Source organism: Chrysemys picta, chromosome 2 (assembly GCF_011386835.1).
Source record: "Chrysemys picta bellii isolate R12L10 chromosome 2, ASM1138683v2, whole genome shotgun sequence".
NCBI lineage: Eukaryota > Metazoa > Chordata > Testudines > Emydidae > Chrysemys > Chrysemys picta.
Window position 1 is genome coordinate 19875398 of NC_088792.1, and position 21002 is coordinate 19896399.

Sequence of the window (21002 nt, forward strand, 5' to 3'; positions counted from 1 at the left end):
ATCTAAGCAAGTATGGGACAGTGGGAGTAACCAGGGCCATTGGGCCCATGATCTATTAAAGATAAGAAGTGAAGTAGTACAATTAGGACCTGTTCCTGCAAACTTTACTCTTGTAACTAGTTCTTTGATATCAGGGATTCAATGGGATAGCTCATATGAGCAACAGTTGCTGACATGAGTGAGCTTTGTAGGCAAGTCCCCTTCGGAGAGAGCACACCACAGGTAAAGCCAATGTAACATGGTAGACTCATAAGACAGAGAGAGATTGGTCTCTCTCTTTAATGAAAGAAGATCCTGTGTGCATCTGTAAGGGTTGGTCTCAGACCTGAGTGGGGGCGTGATGACAATCAGATAATAAAGCGGTCCTCACAGGAGGAGCAAGCTTGGACATTTGGCCCTCTGTGAGGCGCAGGCTCTTCCCTTTCTGCGGCTCCTGTACGAGCTCCCTTCCACTCCCATTTTCCCCACCCCATCCAGTTTACCCTCTCAATCTCTGTCTCTCTCTGCACTTAACAACCTCTGTGCCTCAGACACTGCTAATTGCTGTAGCGTTGCTCCGTCTAACACGGCTGCCTGTGTTCTGTAGTAACCACAGGAAAAAGCACTAGCCAATGCCTTTCCCAGCAGTTGCCCTAGCTGTTTGTCTGCCCGCTCCATTTGTCCTCTCCTCTCCTCCTCCTTTGTGTGAGCCTGACAGTGCTCATACTGGTACTTCAACTGTCTTCAGATACATGGGATAGTCCTGTCCTGTTTGAAAACCTGCCTGTGTTAATAAGCAAGAGGGTTATGTTCTAGTCCTGAACTTAACCTGTCTGCCCCATTTTTTCCCCTTCCTAGAGGATTTGGAAGAGTATTTAGTGTTTCTGAGGCATTTTAAAGATGAACAGTGCTCAGTATTTATGGACCCTGGTAGTTTTAAATACAGGTATGAAGGGAATTATTTGGAGGACAGTTTGGTCTGACTTCACATGAAAAATCTTACAGGACATTTCCAAAATGCTTTCTAGCTTAGCTGTGCCAGGATTTTACTGTATGGCTCCATGCAGCGTTTCTCCTTTGTATTCAGGATTCGCTATTCACATTCTTTCCCTTTGGGGAATCATAACAGCTTTATAACTTCAGTAACACTAAAGTAAAACCTAGGGACCTATGCTACCTTCAGATTCACACTGCAGCTCTCCAAGTTTAAACTTTGTGACCTCTGAGGAGACCTCAGCAAACTTAATGGAATTAAGGACTGGGAGGGAAATACAACACTAATTAGCATTGCACCATCTCAGACTGGTGGAGGGGACATGTTCAGCATAAATAAATGCGAACCTGCAACAAAATCATTTGCATTCCTGAGCCTTCTCAGGTGTGTAGTCATGAGGTAGTTGTCTAAGCTACAAGTGATTTTGCATATCTATCAAGTAAATCAGAGATGCAGACTCCTAACACACATTAATAGGATGTGATTTTGTGATACTCCCTGAAGGAGTTTGTGTCTGTAAAGGAATGAATGAATAGAGACAGAAGGTGCAGATTGCCATCTATAACCAATTAGATATTGGTCCGGTGTCAGACCTCCAGCTTTTGGGAGACACCTCCCTGATGGCTGCTTCCCCCTTGTATTCACTGGCTTTCATGCACTAGCACAAGGCTGCAATGTTTGGGTTGCAGTTGCTACAAAGGAGTGGCTGTGTTGGTAACCCAGTAATCAGTGTGTATTAGGTTTGCCTCTCTGCTCAATCCACAGAAGAGGTGGGTCTGTTAAAGCCACGTGCATGAGGCTAGCTCAAGCTGTAGCAAATCCTCATATCAGCTCTGGAGGTCTCCAGTTCAATCCCTGTTGGGTTAAGCAAGATGTTAGCCCTCATACTTTCACTTTTACAAATTTCACAAAGCTCTTCTATTATTATTGTTTTACTATCTATTGTGTAATGTATATAATGAAACCTACCCTTTTTCCCTAACCTACCTGACTTTGTCCCATTAATCACTGTCTACAACGTGAACAAAACAAGGAGCAGGATAAAGAAGAAAGGGAAGGGAAGCAGCTAGATACTGCAGCCAGTTTTTAAACGGATTTCTGCCATTGCTTCTCCTCAATTCTATAGCATCGTCTTGGGTTCGGTGGCCCTGGCTCTGGCATCACAATCAAGCAGATTTAAGTTAGCGCGTGAGGATAGCAATAGGTCTGTGTTATGGTCACATCAAGGCTTCTATCACCCTTAAGGGTAGCTGTTGGTCTGTGGGAATACTCGGGAAATTTTGTACAAGATAATAGGTAACTCCTGGAGAGAATGCAGTGATGTTGTGTATGTATACAGGGCTACTATTCAAGAGGTCCCTCTCCATCAACTTAGGACAAAGTTCAAGTGCTTTACAAGCAATGGTGGGGGCCAAATAAACTAGACATTGAAATCAGAGTGGTATTCCAGATGCCATGGAGTGGTCTATGTGGGTAAATGTTGACTTTTTAATGTGCCCTCACCACCCAGAAAAGCCAGTGAGAGTTGAAGATGCTATTCAGCACCTCTCAGGGTCAAACAGACCTTAAGTCATTGCTGAGCCCAAAATCAGTCAGCTTTCCTCTGATGGCTACGAAAGGATGCTACAGCATTCACTGACATTAGTGAGTTTTATTCCCTGCTTGATTTATGGAGGAATAAAACAGGGAGTATATACTATATCCCTGCTGTGTCTTGTTATAACCATGTAGCCTGTCTCCAACTGACCAACGTGTCCTCATTAATGATTGTTCTATATTTAGCCATTGCTGGGAGCATGTACCCCTACCTTAATCAAAGACCTGGTAGCCATGGCAACGACACAGAGCATCTGGATGGAGACAGTTTGCCAAACATTTTAACAAGGTGTGAGATGAATATCACACATCACCATTAGGTGAATTAATTTATCGTTCCTTTCCAGTACAGATTACAAAGTATTCATAACAGCTCCCTTGCCATGAAATGCTAGACTTTGCATTGATAAGAGCCCCATTAACATAGATTACATTACTAATCTTGTTTTCTTTTACATTTCATTTTGCAGGTGTATCAGCATTCGTATACGGCATATTATGTCCTCTGCAAAATACCTTTTGGGTAAGCAATAATTCAGTCTTCATTTTAAAACACAGCAATTTAAAATTCTATGACGTAATAGAAGATACAACTAATGGTTTGCCTATAACAATCCAGTGTAGCAGTCTAGCATCCAATGTAGAACAGAACACATAACCTGAAAGAAACAAGAGTAGTCCACTTCCTCGAGAGGGCCTAGTTTTCATGTTGTTGGCTGGAATGTAGTATAAATAGCTGAAAACTGAGAAGTGAACATCAATTTATGTGCTCTGAATATCACACAGGCTACTAGTCACATGTGCAAATTTTTACCAGTAAAAATGGGGAGATACGATAGACCTGTACTTTGCTGTTACTAGAATATTGTAAGTGCAATTCTCAAACTAAAGATCTAGTTTGCTATTTATTGTATTCTTTCTCTGGTTTATTATTCCTATATAGAGTCTCCAAACAGGTGGTAAGTGTTTCGCATACCTATAAGTCAGCTCCTGCAAGGACTTGCAAGTGTGCCTAATGTCATGCTCCTGAATAGTTTCGTTGAAGTCAGTGACACTACACATGGCCTTTACCTAGCAAAGCACTTAAGCACGTGCTTAAGTCCCACTGACTTCAATGGGATTTTTTACTTCATTTGAACTTAAGCATCTGCATGAAATTAAGTATGTGTTTAAGTGCTTTGTTGAATCAGGATCCTGCAAACAGTTAAGCATGTGCATAAATTTTGGCAGGATAAGGGTCAAAGTAGACAAAATGGGAGGAGGAGAAGAGATGTTACATTCCTTTTTGTAAAGTGCTGGATTGCAATATTCTATAGTACCTTTCTCCACATGACGCCCCACTGAAGTCAGTGAGTATTTGATGAATAAGTTACCACCAACCACAAGGAAGGGGGTATCACAATGTGGCCCAAAAATTTGTATTTCTACTTTCCTGTTACATATAAAAATATGGTAGGATAAACATACTGAAAAATGTAAAACCAAGTATTTATAATTATCTCTTGGAAAGCAATTATTAATATTGTACTTTATATAAAAATTCAAGTGTGAAAGAATTTAGTCATGTCGGCACACATTTTTAAAGGTATTTAGGTGTTGCTATGCTCAGCATGGCAATGCCTAAGCGATTTAGGAGCTTAAATATCATTTTCAAGAGGCATCTAGGTACTCAGCAGTCTAAATCCCATTGACTGCCAGTGCAGTTTAGACTCCTAGATGCCTTTTGAAAATGAGATTTAGGCTCCTAAATCAGTTAAATGTTGTGATGCTGAGTGCAGCAACACCTAAATAACTTTAAAAAGCTGGGCCATAGTTTTCCTGTTAAAGGCCTCTCTGATTTTAGATTTGAAAATAAATTCCTTACTTAAGAACTAAACATGATGTCTGTCTGTCAGACTGAGGTCTGACAGACAGACATCATGTTTAGTTTCTTTAAAACATTGGTAATGTGCAGATGTTGTGTCAAGGAGCTATCTCGGTATATTCCCCCACTTAATTAAAAAAGAGTTCACATTGAGAATTTCTTTCATTGGTATCCAATTAACAGCCAAGAAACATCATTATGCTTTCTTTATAGAAATTCTGTATTCGGCACACATATATATATATAAAATATTAAAATCCCCAAAATGTTAGAAACTCTCTAAATTAACAATTTAGGAATCCAGGCAGTTCCCTACTACCACAGAATCATTCATCATCAACCCCACCAAATTTACATTGCATATTGAATCTTTATTTTGTTCTGTAATGGAACCATGCTGTGGTATGAATACTTTTGATTTCATTTATTTGTTCGGTGCGACGTGAAGATTCTGAAAGGAATATAGTGCCAGGAAGCACTGAGTTATGTCAGAGTCAGGGCTGGCTCTAGGCACCAACGCTCCAAGCATGTGCTTGGGGCGGCACTTTCCAAGGGGCAGCACTCCGGCTCCTTTTTTTTTTTTTTTTTGCTTGGGGCGCAAAAAGCCGGGAACCGGCCCTGAGCGGAGGTGAGCTGCAGCGGTGGGGGGTGCGGGGAGGGCCGCAGGAAGTAACCCTGGGGGGCGGGGGGCAGAGGAACTGCCCTCCACAGCCGCAGCTCACCTTCGCTCCGCCTGCTCCCCTGAGTGTGCCGCCACCACTCCACTTCTCCCCTCTCCCTCCTAGGCTTTCCGCGCAAATCAGCTGTTTTGCGGCAAGCCTGGGAGAGAGGGGGGAGAAGTGGAGTGGCGGTGGCACGCTCAGGGGAGCAGGCGGAGCGGAGGTGAGCTGCAGTGGTGGGGGGTGCAGGGAGGGCTGCAGGAAGTAACCCTGGGGGACGCAGAGGAACCACTCCCCCCACAGCTCACCTCCTCCCCCGAGAGTGCTGCCGCTCCGCTTCTCCTCCCTCCCTCCCAGGCAAGCCTGGGAGGGAGGGGTAGGAGGGGAAATGCAGCGCGCCCAGGGGAGAAGGCGGGGCCGGGGATTTGGGGAAGGAGTTGGAATGGGGCGGGGAAGGGGCAGAATTGGGGCAGGGCCGTGGGGGGCGCGGGAAAATTTTTTTGCTTGGGGCGGCAAAAAACTTGGAGCCGGCCCTGGTCAGAGTCCTGTCTGTTTTCTCATACTATGATGTGTTGGTGGAGCAGGAAGATATTTTAATGGAGAGAATTGGTAGGATTGCTCTGTTTGGCGTTATAAAATGTGTTGATTACATAGTGTGGCCGGGTTGTGTTAGTGTATGTAGATCTTGCAAGCTTATATTTTTATCTGTATTGTAGAGCAACTAGCAAGTTGTTGGGTTTTTTCCCCCAGTGGGTAATGTTGCATGATGCAATAGTGGAATAAGTACATTGTAAATGCATCCCTTGAATAGGACTACTGAATGGGAATTTATAATCTAGTAATATATTTGGAATTTTTCATATGATTTAGGAAATTATAATGGGTATAGTTTAAAGGTGATCCCAACTGAGTGGAGTGATAGTGGGCAAGGAAAGATGATGCACAACCCAAAAGCAGTGCTTTCATTTAGAGAACAAAATTCTCACATCACGCTGGGTGGGGGTGAGGAAGGGAGGCTGTTGGCCTAGCAGGGAGAGAGACAGACAGACAGAAAGACAGACAGACACACACACACACACACACACACACACCTGCCTTAGAGCAAAGTATTTATTTTATTGTATTCCCTTAGATTTGACATTAACGAACAAAGCTCTTGTAAATGCTTTGAGCGCCTTGACAGCAATTAACTTACAATAACCACCCAGCAGCTTTAGTACCAATATGCAAACAAATTAATGTCACTAGCCACCAGCCTTAAATAATCAAATGGAGGTAACCATTTACCTCAGCTTGCAGACAGTAAAAATGACAAATCTCCCGGAAAGCTGTCCAAGAACACCCTCATGTCCTTCCCCCAAAGCCCTGGTAGGCGCAGGGCACCCTACTTCTGCTGCAAAAAGAGGCAGCCTGTGTACCCTGTTAGTATGGACTGCCAACTGGAGGGCTTGGGGCCTGATCATGCTTCCAAGCCAGTGGCCACAGCTTGAGCCTAGGTGGCCACATTAGCTGAGACCCCCAGCCCATCTCAGTCCTTCTCTTTCTAAATTCCACAGAACGTATACCCCATAGGCTGTGCCAGTGTAAGTTTCCCTGAACTGTCTCACCCACCTTCCTCGCCCGCAGCTCTGACCTTTCATAATGAGAGGAGTAGGTAGTTCAGCCTTCATGCTCATTCAGCCCTTGCTGCCTCTGCTGGGATTTACTAATAAGGGAGCCAATTAGTGTCACCACTTTTAAAGAATATGGCATTAATTCAATTCTCTCCATAAGTTGCATTTTTTAAGGGAAATCACTGATTTTTTTGCTGGTTTCCTGCAGATCCTGGTTATGATTGCAACAGAGATGGATCCGAGCCACCAAAGTTTGGCTTTAAATTTGAACTTTCCCCAAGTTCAGGGGTGTTCCAGTTGGGAGCTTAACTTGGGCCCACTTCTAGTTTATAATATACAGTTCAAGTGAAGACACTGGCAAATAGTGTGTGAAATGTCCCAATCTGTTAACCCTTACTCCTATCAGTGCCTTTGGAGAAGTATAACAAACTGTTTGCGTGAGTAAGAGAAGCAGGTTTGGGCTCCTTGTGAAGAGTGAGTGATAAATGAGAGCAGAGATAAGCCCCGTAGTATCTTATTAAAAACAAAGTATAAGGCTGAAGTAGAAAGGAAAATAATCCCGGCAGAGTTTTAAACCCTTCCCTTCCCTTCCCCTCCTATTATCTGAACTTTCTACAGATTCTGTGTAGATTCAGGATAAAAATCCCCAAATTTGCCAAATTTCCCTTCAGATTTCTGTGGCCCACTGGTGTTAAGAAGGTTTTTAGGGTTTTTTTTAATGAAGGGATTTATTTATGGTCTATAATTGTTCTTATTTTCAAGACTGAAGAGGTTTTTTGCCTCTTTTTTTTTTAAAAAAGGTTGCTCAACAGAGCTGGAAACATGGCATCTGCTACCTGTACCCCTGTTTTCTTTCTATCAAGTGTCAGAGCAATGAAGCTCATACTGTTCTTGGGTGCCATCTAGTGGATTTGTTACTTCTGTAAAATTTATCAGTTGTTTCATTGGACACAGCTTTGTATCCCATGTTTGCTTTTCTCTTACTGGTGCTGTCAAGATACATGATGGAACTTGCTTGTTACCTGCATTTTAAAATATTTTTGCAAAGCTTCTAGTGCAACATGATGGCTTCGCTTGCCAAGCTGTCATTGGCAACCTGTTGTTATTATTTATTTATTATTTGAGTTGCATATATTTATTATTTGAGCTCAATTCCTGCACCAGGACCCCATTGTGATAGGCACTGTACAAACACAGAACATAAAGACAATCCTGTTTGTTAATTTCTCATCATTGTTCTTTTGTTTACTCATGGGCGCATGAATTCTGCTCACTAGAGTTCCTCAGTGTAATTGATCCTTGCTAGGTAAGCTGGTGCCTGGAGCCAGCCCTGCCGGTACTGCCCAGCCCCGCAGACAAATCTTCCACTGAGATGGAAGAAATGTACGATTTGTGTACGGCCTGCAGGATGAGCACCATATTCTTCAGATAGATTGAAAAAATACCTATCTGCTTGACTCTTCCCCTTGAGAACCACTTGCCAAAGTTTTTGTACTGAACTACATCATATGAATCCCTATTTCTTGTTAGGTTGTATTACATGTTATTAGTGCTCTTGCTGTGTGGTGCCTGTTACTGATTTTACATTATTTAATAAACCAACACAATGTTTAATGGGTTGTCTGTTTTTTGTTTTTGTTTTGTCTTTTCCACTGGGGCTCTGCACTGGGACCTTGCACTGAATAATAATAATCTCTTATCTAATGTTTTTCATCCATAGCTCTCAAAGCACTTTACAAAGGAGGTCAGTATCATTATCCTCGTTTTTCAAATGGGGAAACTGAGGAGGAAGTGACTTGCCTAACCTCACCCAGCAAGACAGTAGCAGATCTGGGACTAGAACCCAGGTCTCTTGAGTGCTTCAGAAGGCAGGTTATTGCATGAGTGCCTACTGCACTGACTTCGAGGTCGTTGGTTACGGGCCGCTGTTGAAAACAGCTTACGGCACTAAATGGGCCACATGTCTATTCTGGTACGGCAGCACCTATGGAAGAGGTAGTGTTTGATTGGTCTTTTACCAAGTACCGGTATCTGCTGCCATCACCATGGCCTAAAAAAGACACCATTTTCAGTTCTGCTTTGTTTTTAAAATGCCCAAAGTAAAACCTAGCATAAAAAGTACAGCCTGTCAAACTTCCTGCTATTCATTCGTTTCTGAGCTGATAGTTATCCTTTAGCGCTACTGGTAGGAAAAGATTGCTACTGACCATCAAGCAATGAACCCTCACCACAATATGTGAGAGTAAAAAAAAACCCCCAAACAGAATTCCAAATGTGCTTGTAAGGCTCAGACAGGAGGAGATTTAATAGCGATTATATTGTATGTGGAGAGGAGGGAATTGTGCACAACAGCTTCTAGGAAGGATTTATGCTTCTTGCCAGATTTATACTGTGTAACAAGAGGCAGCTGGCAGACCTACCCAAGGAGCAATCTTAGAGCACAGTTATACTCTTCATATCCACACTGTAGAACTCTATTCAATATTCCACACTCATCCCCCACACAGAACTCTGATTAGCATCAAGCGAAGTTCTGTGTGTGGACTAAGTGCCAAAGCTGCAGTAGAGATCCTCACAATGGATAAGAAATAGGAGAATTTTGCTCTTTGTGCTTCAGGGATACATTTTCAAAGCAGTGTGTGTAGATTTCACTGTACAACTCCCACTAATGTTCAAATTCACCCTGTGTCTCTTACACCAGCTATTGATAGTGAACAGGATAGAATAAAATAAAATAAAGCCAGATCAGACTTTGTATATAGGAAGATGGTTGTCACAAACACACAAGAATCTCATTGCAAAGCACTAGAGGCTAAAATCTTTCCTGTTGAAGGTCAGCAAGATTTTATCATAACACTTTGTGTCTGTGACAGGAGGAAGAAATTATTTAATATTTAGTCTCATGGCTAAAAGAAATAAAAGTGCTGGGAGTAAAGAGAATTGGGTTCAATTCCTGGCTCTGCCACAGACTTCTTTTGATTTCACCTCTTCCTTTCTGATTGCTACACAATAACCCATCACTATGGTATTTGAACACTGTGGCAAGTCAAGTAACTTCACTGTGCCTCGGTTTCCCCAACTCTTAAAACAGGGATGATAAAGCTGTTTATCGACCATGCAGAGGTGTTGTGAGATTTTATTCATTAATGTTGATAAAGTGCTTTGAGATACTTGGATGGCAAATGCTACAGAAGTGCAAAGTACTATTATTATATCTATTTTCAGCTAATCAGATTTTAACTAGCGGAAACGAGTGATTTTTCTCTCTCTCACGTACCTATTCATTGAAGCTGTATAGCTCCTCATACAACTGTATGTAAAAATTTAGCAACGTGACGTATGTTAAACAAATATGGAACCAAATACCTTTCATTCACTTAGAAAAATCTATGCTCTCCTATCACTGCTACTTTCTTTTCTTCCTCCACTTGCCTAAGTATTGCTGCCACCATTTTTGTTGTATGTATTGTTGTTGTAGCCTGACCTGAAGAAGAGAGGTCTGTGTAAACTTGAAAGCTTCTCTCTGTCACCAACAGAAGTTGGTCAAATAAAATATATCATTTTTGTTGTCTTTTCAATCTAATGTACACTGTGAGCTCAGGGACCTTTGCCTGCAAAGTTCCATGCACGCCTGTGACTCTATAAATAACAACATCTTCATGTTGCAACAGGCTTATTTTTTATTTTGTTCTTGAGAACAGAAGAATTAGCAGTGATCTCACCCTTTCAGAGGGTAAGCACAGTGTGATAAGGGTCTGATCCAAAGCCCACTGAAGTCAGTGTGAATTTTTCTGTTCATTTCAGTGGGCTTTGGACCAGGCCCTGATGGAGATGATGTTGGGCCAATGAACTTGTTTCTATTTTAAATTGATCTGAACCTCAAACTCTACAGGCCATTGCATACTGGCTAAGTTATTACAAGGGCATTTGTTTGTTTTTAAAGCCCATTTTGTTTCCTTTAGTAAGAAAGTGCCAGCCATTTTATCCAACAGAACCCGTGCTTAGGGCAACATCCCCCATCTAGTGACTGCTTTGCAAAAGAGATTCAGATTTGAAATGCAATTCCATTTGGATCTCTGATGTGCACAGTTCGAGGGGAAATCCCTTTCAGCAGATCAACACCGCAGCATCTCCTCAGGGGGATTCCCTGTTCATCCCCGGGGGTAGATTGTTTTCTACCATTTGACTTTTAAATGTGAAACATTTTTTCCATCTGTGTGCAGAGCAAATCTTGTCTCATCTGTCTTTTGCTGGGATCCTTTATAACATGGGCAGGCACCTTAGAAAGATGTATAATAATAATAATTAATAATAATTAATAATAGGCACTGAGTGGGGAATTTGATATTTAGAATGCAGTAATGACTGCTGCAGCTAAAAATAATAATCTTTAGTAATTAATAGTTAGGAGCAGATATTAATGGAAAGTGGGGAGCAGCCCAGCAAATCACCTGTCTGCTTTGTCACAAAGGTTAATAGCTTATTGCCTGTCAGCAAACTGACAGTATATTTTTTTAAGTCACTAGACTTAAAATTCTCCTGTGCTATAAGTCTGAACCAGTGCTCATTGATGTCAACGGAAGGACTCCCATTAAATTCCATTCTAGAATGAAATAGACAAAGTTTTAGACTTTCAGACCTAACAAAACTGGAAACTTGTCCCAGCTTTGCCGAGGTTCCTGTGCTTTTTTGGTGAATCTCTTCCATCTTCCCCGAGCCTAGATCTAACCCTCAACCCACACCCAATTCTGCAGGGTATATACTCTTCACCAAACTGGCCAGCACCAACTCTCAGCAGCTTGGGCTGAGTTTCACTCCTTGTTTATACCCAGCATTTTAAACATGGTACAAGGACCACAGTTAGAAACGGAACAATGAGGATAGAGGAAAGTGAGAAGCATTCACCACAAAGCAGACAACACAAGCTTGTAGAAGCCCTTTCAATTGTTCTGCTTTTCTGTATCTCACATCCTGAAATAGAATAGAAGAGAATGCATGGCGTTTTTCTTTTGTTTTGTTTATTTCTTTAGCTGGGACTTTTTCTGCCTTTGTTTGGAGGTTGGAGGAGCTGCTTTTTTTTGTTTCTTGTTTTGTTTTTGCTGATGTAAAAGATGCTGTGCGATTTTCATGTTACACAGAAGTAAACCAGATGCGTTTCCCCAAGGGGCCCATTTGTGTGCTGGCCCCTATCACACAGTAGATAGACCCTAGAAGCATGAGCTTTGATTAACATTTGCAGCTATGCACGCTGTAGGCTCATAAAGTTGTTAAGCCCATTTAAAATCCGGGTGCATTATTGTTCAATTGTGTAACATGCTAATTTGTACATAGCACATTGCAAAGCACAAACAAAGGCATGGTGGTCCTTAGAAAAAAATTGCAACCTCGGGGACCAATCGTGCAAGGTTCTGAGCAACTCCCCACTCCCATGGGTTTCAGTGGGGGCTAAGGACGCTAAGCACCTCTCCAAGCTGTGCACTAATGCATGCAATGATGTTAGTGTGTCTCATGGGCTCTGGTTCCCTTCACTCACCTTCTCCTGGCTACACGGTTCCGTTAGCACCATGCTACTACGGATTCTTCTGGCTGCTGCTGACCCTGGGAGCGGATTCTCTGTGGAAAACATAATATGGTCCCTGGCTCATGAGGCACTTTGAAACTGGAAGTGGGGAATGATACATATCCACACCGGGTCTTCCTTCTCCCCTCCCACTCCATGGCACAGACCTTGGCCTCACAGAACACCCACCATGGAGTATGGAAGAGGAGAAGGAGCAATGGGACATAGAGGTGACTGATCTTCTCCACCATCATATATGTGAGGGGGAGATCGAGGCACAAAGGGTCCTTCCATTTTCCGGGGTTGCGTATGAGGGAGAATCCCCACCATGAGATTTCAGATGCGAAGACTTCCCCTTATACATATATTTCAGGTGTATACATTTCTTTTGTTTGGCAGAATTATAGGGATGGGATAGTATGTTGTTCCTTCTAAATAAGAAATGTGTTTTATAAATCCAGTTTTAAAATTTATCTAAAATCAAGTTAATTGTAGCATTGCCTATCAGTGATCATGTCCTCATTGACAAGAGTCTAGTAATAATGGCTCTTCTAAATGTACATCTTGGATCTTTTGTCTGATGAGTAAACCCATCGTGAGACGATGGCATTTAACAGAAAGGTGTGTTCCACTTCCTTGAAACAAACACACACACACACACACACACACACACACTCCAAGATTGCCTCTAGTCCTGTTGACTTGACATGAAAATGAAATCTGAACACAGTCTTAGCTTTCAAAAAGATAGGTAAAATACCAAGTCAGTCTTGTTTATCGGAAACCCAATAAAAGGTGATAGATACAGCAGACAACAAACCCAAGAATCAATCTCTTGCCAGAACTGAGGGCCTGATCCTGCTTCCAGTGAATTCAAAGTTTGAGGTAGGGAATACTCATTGATTTCGGTGGAAGCAAGATTAGGTCCTTACTGATTTATCTCAACCATATCTCCTCTGAGATCTTGGTGCCCAGAATGGCTCTCTGCAGGCATTGCCTCCGTGTGCTGTAATCCCATTAGATCTTACAAGTCAGTCCAGGGCAGTTGGATGGGAATCTCTAAGGCAGCAGTTCTCAAACAGCTTTTCTTGGTGGTAGGCAGAATTAACCACATCTAGGAACATCTGTAGTGGACGGAATGAGGTGGGGTAGCAAGCAGTCCGGGAGGGAGGGGGAAGGGAAAGGGACCAAACCTTTCTCAGTAGAGCTGCTGCACTAGGGAATATGTAGGTGCTGTAGGAAGGTATTGGGGCTTCAATAAGTGGTGCTTTTCGATCTGATTCAATGACCCAGATGATTTTTAGGAGATGCAATGCTGAGGTGTAAATATGAGGTTTGTTGTTCCTAGGATCTTCCAGAGATCACTTCTGAAGTATATAGGTTTTACATCAAGGTCTCTCCAGCCCATTCCCTTCCCATTTTCTTATTTTGGAGGGCTGATCTTCACATTATTATTTATTGTTTGCACTGTGGGAGCACTTAGGAGCCCCAGTCAAGGTCTGGGACCCCTTTGTGCTAGGCGCTGTACAAACACAGAACAAAAAGAGGGTCCCTGCCTTAAAGAGCATACAGTCTAAGACAAGTGGGAACAGATGGATACAGATAGATGGGGGAGTACAAGTGAACAGTGAGACAGTATTGATCAGTGTGACAGGTAGTGGTGTCAGCACCCCAGCAGCCTAGCCATTATCAAAGATAAACAGGAGGACTTGTGGCACCTTAGAGACTAACAAATGTATTAGAGCATAAGCTTTCGTGGACTACAGCCGTAGTCCACGAAAGCTTATGCTCTAATACATTTGTTAGTCTCTAAGGTGCCACAAGTCCTCCTGTTCTTCTTTTTGCGGATACAGACTAACACGGCTGCTACTCTGAAAATTATCAAAGATGTTCGTATGCATCGTGACAAAGGAGCTTTTAGAGAAGGGATTTGAAGGTGGAGAATGAAGTAATTTCATGGATCACCTTGCAAACATGTGGGGCAGCATGGGAGAAAGCATGAAGGTGCTTGTTTGAAAAACTAACAAGTGAGCAGTGGAGGCTGACGTCATGGGTCAATCGGAGAAGGCACACGGCTACTGCAAATGTACGGTATCCCTTGTAGTCCTACTTGCTTTAACATTTCTAGTCTCCCTCTCAGGGGAGTCCTTTCAAGGTCTAGGTTTTATTGCTACACCTCAGCTGTTGATCCCAAACCTGAATTATTTGAGATCCTGCTGATTCTAGTGATAGATTCACCTTCTGCCTCATGGAGCCCCAAGACTAGATGGCTGCAAAAACTTAATGGAGTTAAAAGCAATTTTTTCTGACTGGTGTTTAAGTGGCTTATTTTGTCCCTTGGAGGCTGTCACCTCTTCACCATCCCTTTGAGTGGACTATATATGATTCCAGCAGTGGAAGCAAAAGTTAAAAAAAAAAAACCTCTGTCATCTACACTTTCGAGATGTCACATGAGGAGCATGATCATGTCATTATTTTAAAAAGATCCTTTCAGTATCTAAAGACCATTTCCAGCATCTGCAGATGCTTAGAGAAAACTAAACATTCCAGTCAATGCCTCCATTCCTTCAGACTAGATTACTGTAACTCCTTACCATTTCCCAGTCTCTGCTGGATTTTTAAATCACCTCCAGTATTTGCAGAATTTCACAACAAAGACCATCCTGTGACAGGAATTTTACATCATTCCCAATGGACATTCACTGGCTCCTGCTATGACAGATGATTGATTTTAATGTTGTATTAGCATTTTTGCCAGGTTTTGCCTGGCCTGCTGCCAAATATTACATTGTTGTATGCGTTAGCCACCCAGGCAGACTGTAGTCAGCTAGACTGGTTAGACTCCTTACTTTGTGGCTGAATTTGACTGGGTTGCTGATTCTGTCGAGCAAACTTGTTTTGTTACCTGGAGCTTTTCTGTTTTATGCTCTATGTCTGGAATTCAGTGCCCTGTGGGTAAAATGTGTGGGATCCCTGGTTGTTTTTAAGACCAAACTACAGATCTGCTATATATCTGTACTTGAACCTTTAATGAGTTTGAATTGCTTTCATTGCCTGCATTTTCCTTTGATCACTGAAAAACACTGTTTGTAGCTTGCATGAAGTGGGCTATACAATAAAATGTTGGGTTATTTCTCAAGACGTTTTAAATATGTTTGAGTGTGTGTGCTCACATACATTCATGTGCGCACTCACACATGCACGCTTAAAAGAGAAAGAGCCCAAAATATCTCAGGAGTGGTTTCCCAATCTATTTAAGCACTTACATTACAATTCAGGGTGGGGGGTGCCTTGTGCTGCGTCTTCAGATAGTCTAAGTCAGGAATAGGCAACCTATGGCACGTGTGCCAAAAGCGACACGTGAGCTGATTTTCAGTGGCACTCACACTGCCTGGGTCCTGGCCACCGGTCCGGGGGGCTCTGCATTTTAATATAATTTTAAATGAAGCTTCTTAAATATTTTTAAAATCTTATTTACTTTACATACAACAATAGTTTAGTTATATATTATAGACTTATAGAAAGAGACCTTCTAAAAACATTAAAATGTATCACTGGCATGCGGAACCTTAAATTAGAGAGAATAAATGAGGACTCGGCACCCCGCTTCTGAAAGGTTGTCGACCCCTGGTCTAAGTCCTTGATTAACTGTTCCAGCATGTCTTTGATTCCCTTCAATATTTTGTTTTCTTCTCTCTCTCTTTCTGTAGATCTGTGTGCCTCCTGGGAAGTGTTTTTCTTTCTGACATCTGTCTCTTCTCCTCCTTTGTGTACATTGAAGTAAACAAGTCATTTAATTGTTTAACAATGTCTTTTCCTTCTGTCAGAAATAACCTTCCCATCTCTTAGAAGATTTGCTTTCTCCCTCAGTCACTACTGTACCTTTGGTTCTTTGTGTACTTGGACACATGTTTAGTTACCATAATCTCTTCTACAATGATTTTTGTGCTCCATCTTGCTTTTCTTATCATACTTCACACATGCTTACCTTTTTAGTCTTCACAGTTCTTTAGAGTCCTCCTGCTTGTACATATCTACCAGCCTGTTTGGAACAATTTAGCAGTCTCTCCTCTAGAGATACTTAGGCCTAGCATAGCAGAGTTGAAACAAGTCAACTTTGAGGCACATTGGGGATGTTTGAACACCTGCTCCATCTTATATCTGGTTCAAAATAGTGAGTATTGTTCCCTCACTTCCCAAGCACTAAAATCAATCACAAATTTCAGGGACTAAAGAAGAGACAATAAACCTCTAATAGGAATGTCCTCAGAGATTTCCAGGTTTGGAAATGAAGGCGAATGTACAGAGTGTTTGGTTATAGAAAAGGATAGTTTACAATGAAAATAATATAAATGTGTAATGGAAGTGGTTCATTAATAAACATTGTATGAACTAACTAATAGTGCATGAAAACTGCATCCAAAATCACCCATTTTGAAGCCAAAATCCTGTACAAATGAGACCACAAGGGAAGGTTAAAAAAAACTGCAAGGCCTACATATAGGTAGCTGTGAGAAGCACAAGATCTTCAGAGAGGCCTGGGTGATTGTAATAAATGATAGTTCTATACTCCTGGGGAAAATTCTGCACCGCTGCACGCATGCAGAATTCATGTCCCCTACAGATTTTTTTGTTCCCCACAGAAAATAGATTCTGCCAGCGATTACACCTCTCACCCACCAGGGGCTGATGTGGTGCCAGAAGAGAGGGCAGCAGGCTCAGGGCCTGAGCAGCCAGCCACGGAGAGGGAGGAGGAGAGGCTGCTTTCCTCACAGCACCCTGCCCATGGGGCGAGGTGAGGAGGCATGGGATATGGGGGAAACAGACAGAGTGGGGCACACGGGGCTGCTGGGAGGTTACATAGACTGGGGTTCAGAAGGGCTAGTGGGGGGGACAGACTGGGGCAGGGGCACAAAGGTAGTGTGGTGACAGAATTGAGCCAGGGGCCTAGTGGGAGTGGTGGTGCATGGACATGTGGGGGTGCAGGGCCACATGGCATCGGGGGGAGGGGAGTGGCTGGGTGCAGGGACATATGGAGACAATGGGGTGAGAGGTTCAGGGACACATAGGAACAGAGGAGGGGATGGCTGAGTGGGGGTGCAGGGACACATGGGGATGGGGGCAGATGTGCCTGACTGAATGGGAGAGGCTAGTGGTCAGCCAGGGTCTGCATGGGGGAGGCTCCCCAACTCCCTAACAATCCTGCTCTCCCCCTCAAAAAAACCCTATTCCATACTTCTCCCCCTCAAAAAAACCCTATTCCATACTTCTCCCACCCCAACCCAACAACCCTCCAGGTTCACTCCCAGGCTTCTTCACAGCAATTTACTTCACTCTCCCTCAGCTCCTCTGTTATCCCTGACTCCCACAAGCCTTTGCACTGCTTTTGAGCTGTGCGGGGAATAAGTTTCTATATTGTAGTTGAAATAAATTACTACTCATAGTTCTGTCTAGTAAAGAATCTATTTGTCAAAAAACATTTCCTGAATCTTTTTGTGTTGTCTGTATTGTTACAGACATACTTGCTGACAGGTATTTTGAAATAAATTACCAAAATAATTGAAACTGGCATGATTATATTGTGTTATTTTGACAAAAATAGTCAGAATTTTGCAGAATTGTAGAATATTGGGTGCAGAATTTTTAAATTTTTTGGTGCAAAATTCTCCCAGAAGTAAGTTCTAGGAGAAGATACACAAGGGATTGGAGACAGGAAGTATCTGAGAGAGTGGCTTCCACACAGGTATCTAAAAATTAGGGAATGCCACTGCAGTTTCAGGTGAAAGTTTAGCCCCAGCTGAGGGGATTCTGACGTTGGTACAACATCCAAGAAACCCAGGAGAGAATCAGAAAGGGCTGGGTGAGTCTAAGGAGTGTTTTATAGGGATTCAAATAGGAAAACAAAGCTGAAAATACTTTGAAGATTAAATAACAGCTTTTCCAGTGAAGTAAAAATAAAGAATTGTAGCCAGTTCCACTTGCAAATGTCATGGGTAGAATTTCATCTTTTTCCTGCAGATATTTTAACACTGGGCTTCGACTCACATGGACTGCAACACACACTTCTTCATCTCACAGCCATCCACCCTTGCACTGTGCATAGGGGGACTTGCAAGTGCTCCTGAAAGGGAGAGTGAGAGAAGAACCCAGGATTTTTCATACTTCTCTTCGAGGGCAGTGTGACAGATTTTCATTACCAATCTGTCTGGGCCCACAGTTGATCAGGCTGGGACCACAGGATCTTTTTGGGGAGGAGATGATGAGGCACACCACGTGTCTGAATTTTAAAGCTTTATTGATAAAATAATAAAACAACAGAGAGTGCAGGGAACGCTCCCACATCACTTAGGGGAAGAAAGAAAGCATTAGAGCCCCAAGCCCTAACCCACTTTCGTATTCACACATGCCCGACCCACGGCTGGCCAGGCCTGGGTGTAAAGTAAGAAGAAGAGGGGGAGGGTGGACGGGAGTTCTTGCCCTGGGCCCAGTCGTCGGGGGAATCCGCTGTAATCTCCAAATTGCTCCAGCTCTCAGGAGAGTTTTAAGTCCTGGGTTCCTTTGGGGGTGTTGTCATCCAGGGCCCCCTGTGCCTGGTGCTCTTTGTACCATTCCCAATCGGCTTACTGTGGCCTTCTCGGCTGCCCAAAACACATCGGATTCGGATAATTTGTTTTTCCTTCTGTTGGCCTTCACCGTCGCCACCTCATTCACTCTGTTTTCGCTGCTATCTTTGCAGCTCTGGACTTTGTTTTCTTCTTTGCTGGTCTCGCTGGTCTGCAGGTGCAGGTCTGTGTAGTTGGATTTTTGTTTTCATGGCCGCTCAGGCAATTTTCAAGTCCCCATCTTTCTCGGCTGTCAGCCAAGTCTCGACTGCGAGCAGTGTCCTTGGGCGGCGGCCAGCGTCTTATCTTTGAACTGAGCTTGTTAGCTGCACCGTTCTCTGCTCTTTTCTTTTTCTTCTCCCCCTTTTCGGCCTCTTGTGACCTACAAAGAAAACTTCCATTCTCCACTCACACACCTTTAACCCTCCCCAAAATGCTTTGCGATGCTTGCAACAGCGTTAGCAATATACAGTGCTGATCTGCCTTCCCGGGGGGACTCCCTACGGGGAGGGGCCATTGGGGTGTGACAGCAGCTTCTGCAGGGTAAGGTGGTGGGGCGAGGAACAAACTCAGTGGGCAGGTGCAGCTGGAGTCCCTATGCTCCTCAGAGCCTGATTTCAAAAGAGTGTATCCCCATAACTCCCCTGGAAGTCAGTGAGGTGCTGAGGGTGCTCAGCACTTCTGAAAATCAGGCCTAGCAGAGCGCAGCGACTGCCCCCTTCTGGCTCCCCTTGGGCAGGCATTAGCTCAAAGAGGATAAGGAGAAGGTGGAGCCAGGGCTCTTCTCCCCCCCCCCCCCCCCCCACACACACACACACTGCCCAGCACAGCTGGACTGGCACACAATGGGAGGCAGTATGTTGTATCCTTGTAGGGTGATGTAGCCCTGTGCGGGCCCCCTCTGCACACCTACCTGAGGCAGAATCCCCCCCTCCCCCGAGGTCCTCCTGAGGTCATGTGACTTCACCTCACTCCCAGTGCAGACCGCTGATTGCTGACTGAACCCTTCAGTTCAAAGCTGGCTAAGGCTGTAGTGCCTTTATGATGGATGCTTGGGCCTTAATAAGGCAGGACATTCCTGTCATTCCCTTTTGTTTCACACTAAAGCACACCACACAGGTGTTTATAGTCCTTCCCCTGTTTTCCTTGACCAAACCCTGAGCAGTGTCACCCCTCAGAGCATAACAGGGATGCTGCAGGGGATGGTCCTATCTGGGAGAGAGAGAGCAGCATTAAACCCGAAAACAGAATTATCAGGAGCAACTCAAACTACAAGAGGAAAATGTTTAGGGGTGGATATTTATCAGTCTGTCAGTGTGCACCTGTAATTCTTATCCTAGTAATGGGAAATCCATGCACCCCTTGAAGGCAGAAAAATAGGGCCAGCTTAGAGTAGGTCTGCACTTTTGCCAGTGTGTATCGTGTAGACACTACATGCCCAGCTAGCATGGGTATAAATAGCAATGTAGACGGTGAGGTGCAGGATAGGCGCGCAAAGTGCCCCACACACCTGAACTCTAGGGTATATTCCCTGCACAGCTCTCTACACATCCAAGCGGTGCCTTCCCCATCTAAACAGCTATTTTTAGCAGTGTAGTGTCCCGCTGCCTCCCCACTGAGAGGCTCCAGCAGTGGGGAAAGGCTCTGGCAGGGGGAGGCAGCAGGAACAAGCTCTAACAGTTCCCTACTGCTGGAGCCTTTCAGTGGGGTGGGGAAAGGCGCTGGCAGCTCCCCCCTGCCAGAGCCTTTTTCAGGTGTAGTGAAAATCTCCAGCAACAGGGAGCTGCCGGAGCGTTTCCCTGCTGCCTCCCTGCTCTGGAGTCTTTCACTGCTGAGTGAGGCTACACACTGCAGTAAGTGTGAACACAGCCTGCCTTCCACTGTGGCGTGTAGCTGCTTGTACCCTACACACCACCTTTTAGAGGCTTTTAGAGAGGAGAGGAGAGGAGAGGAGAGGAGAGGAGAGAAGGGATGGTCCAGTGGCTACAGTGCTAGTCTGGGATTAAGGAGACCACCACTCCACCAATGACTTCCTGTATAACTTTGGGCAAGTCGCTTTATGCCTTAGTTCCCCATCTGTAAAATGGCATAATAGCCTTTCCCTATCTCACAGGTGTGGTGTGAGGCACTCAGAT

The 21002-nt window shown here is 43.8% G+C and overlaps 1 protein-coding gene across 6 annotated transcripts in view; it reads left to right on the forward strand.

Annotated features, from left to right (window-relative positions):
* The window catches only part of DPP6 (dipeptidyl peptidase like 6), a 783790-nt gene that overhangs the window by 593354 nt on the left and 169434 nt on the right, over positions 1-21002 (forward strand). For all 6 annotated transcript variants that reach the window (XM_042859184.2, XM_042859187.2, XM_065582727.1 and 3 more), the window contains one exon: positions 3040-3092. In XM_042859184.2, coding sequence (XP_042715118.1) covers positions 3040-3092 — 53 coding nt within the window. The remainder of the gene's footprint in view (positions 1-3039; positions 3093-21002) is intronic.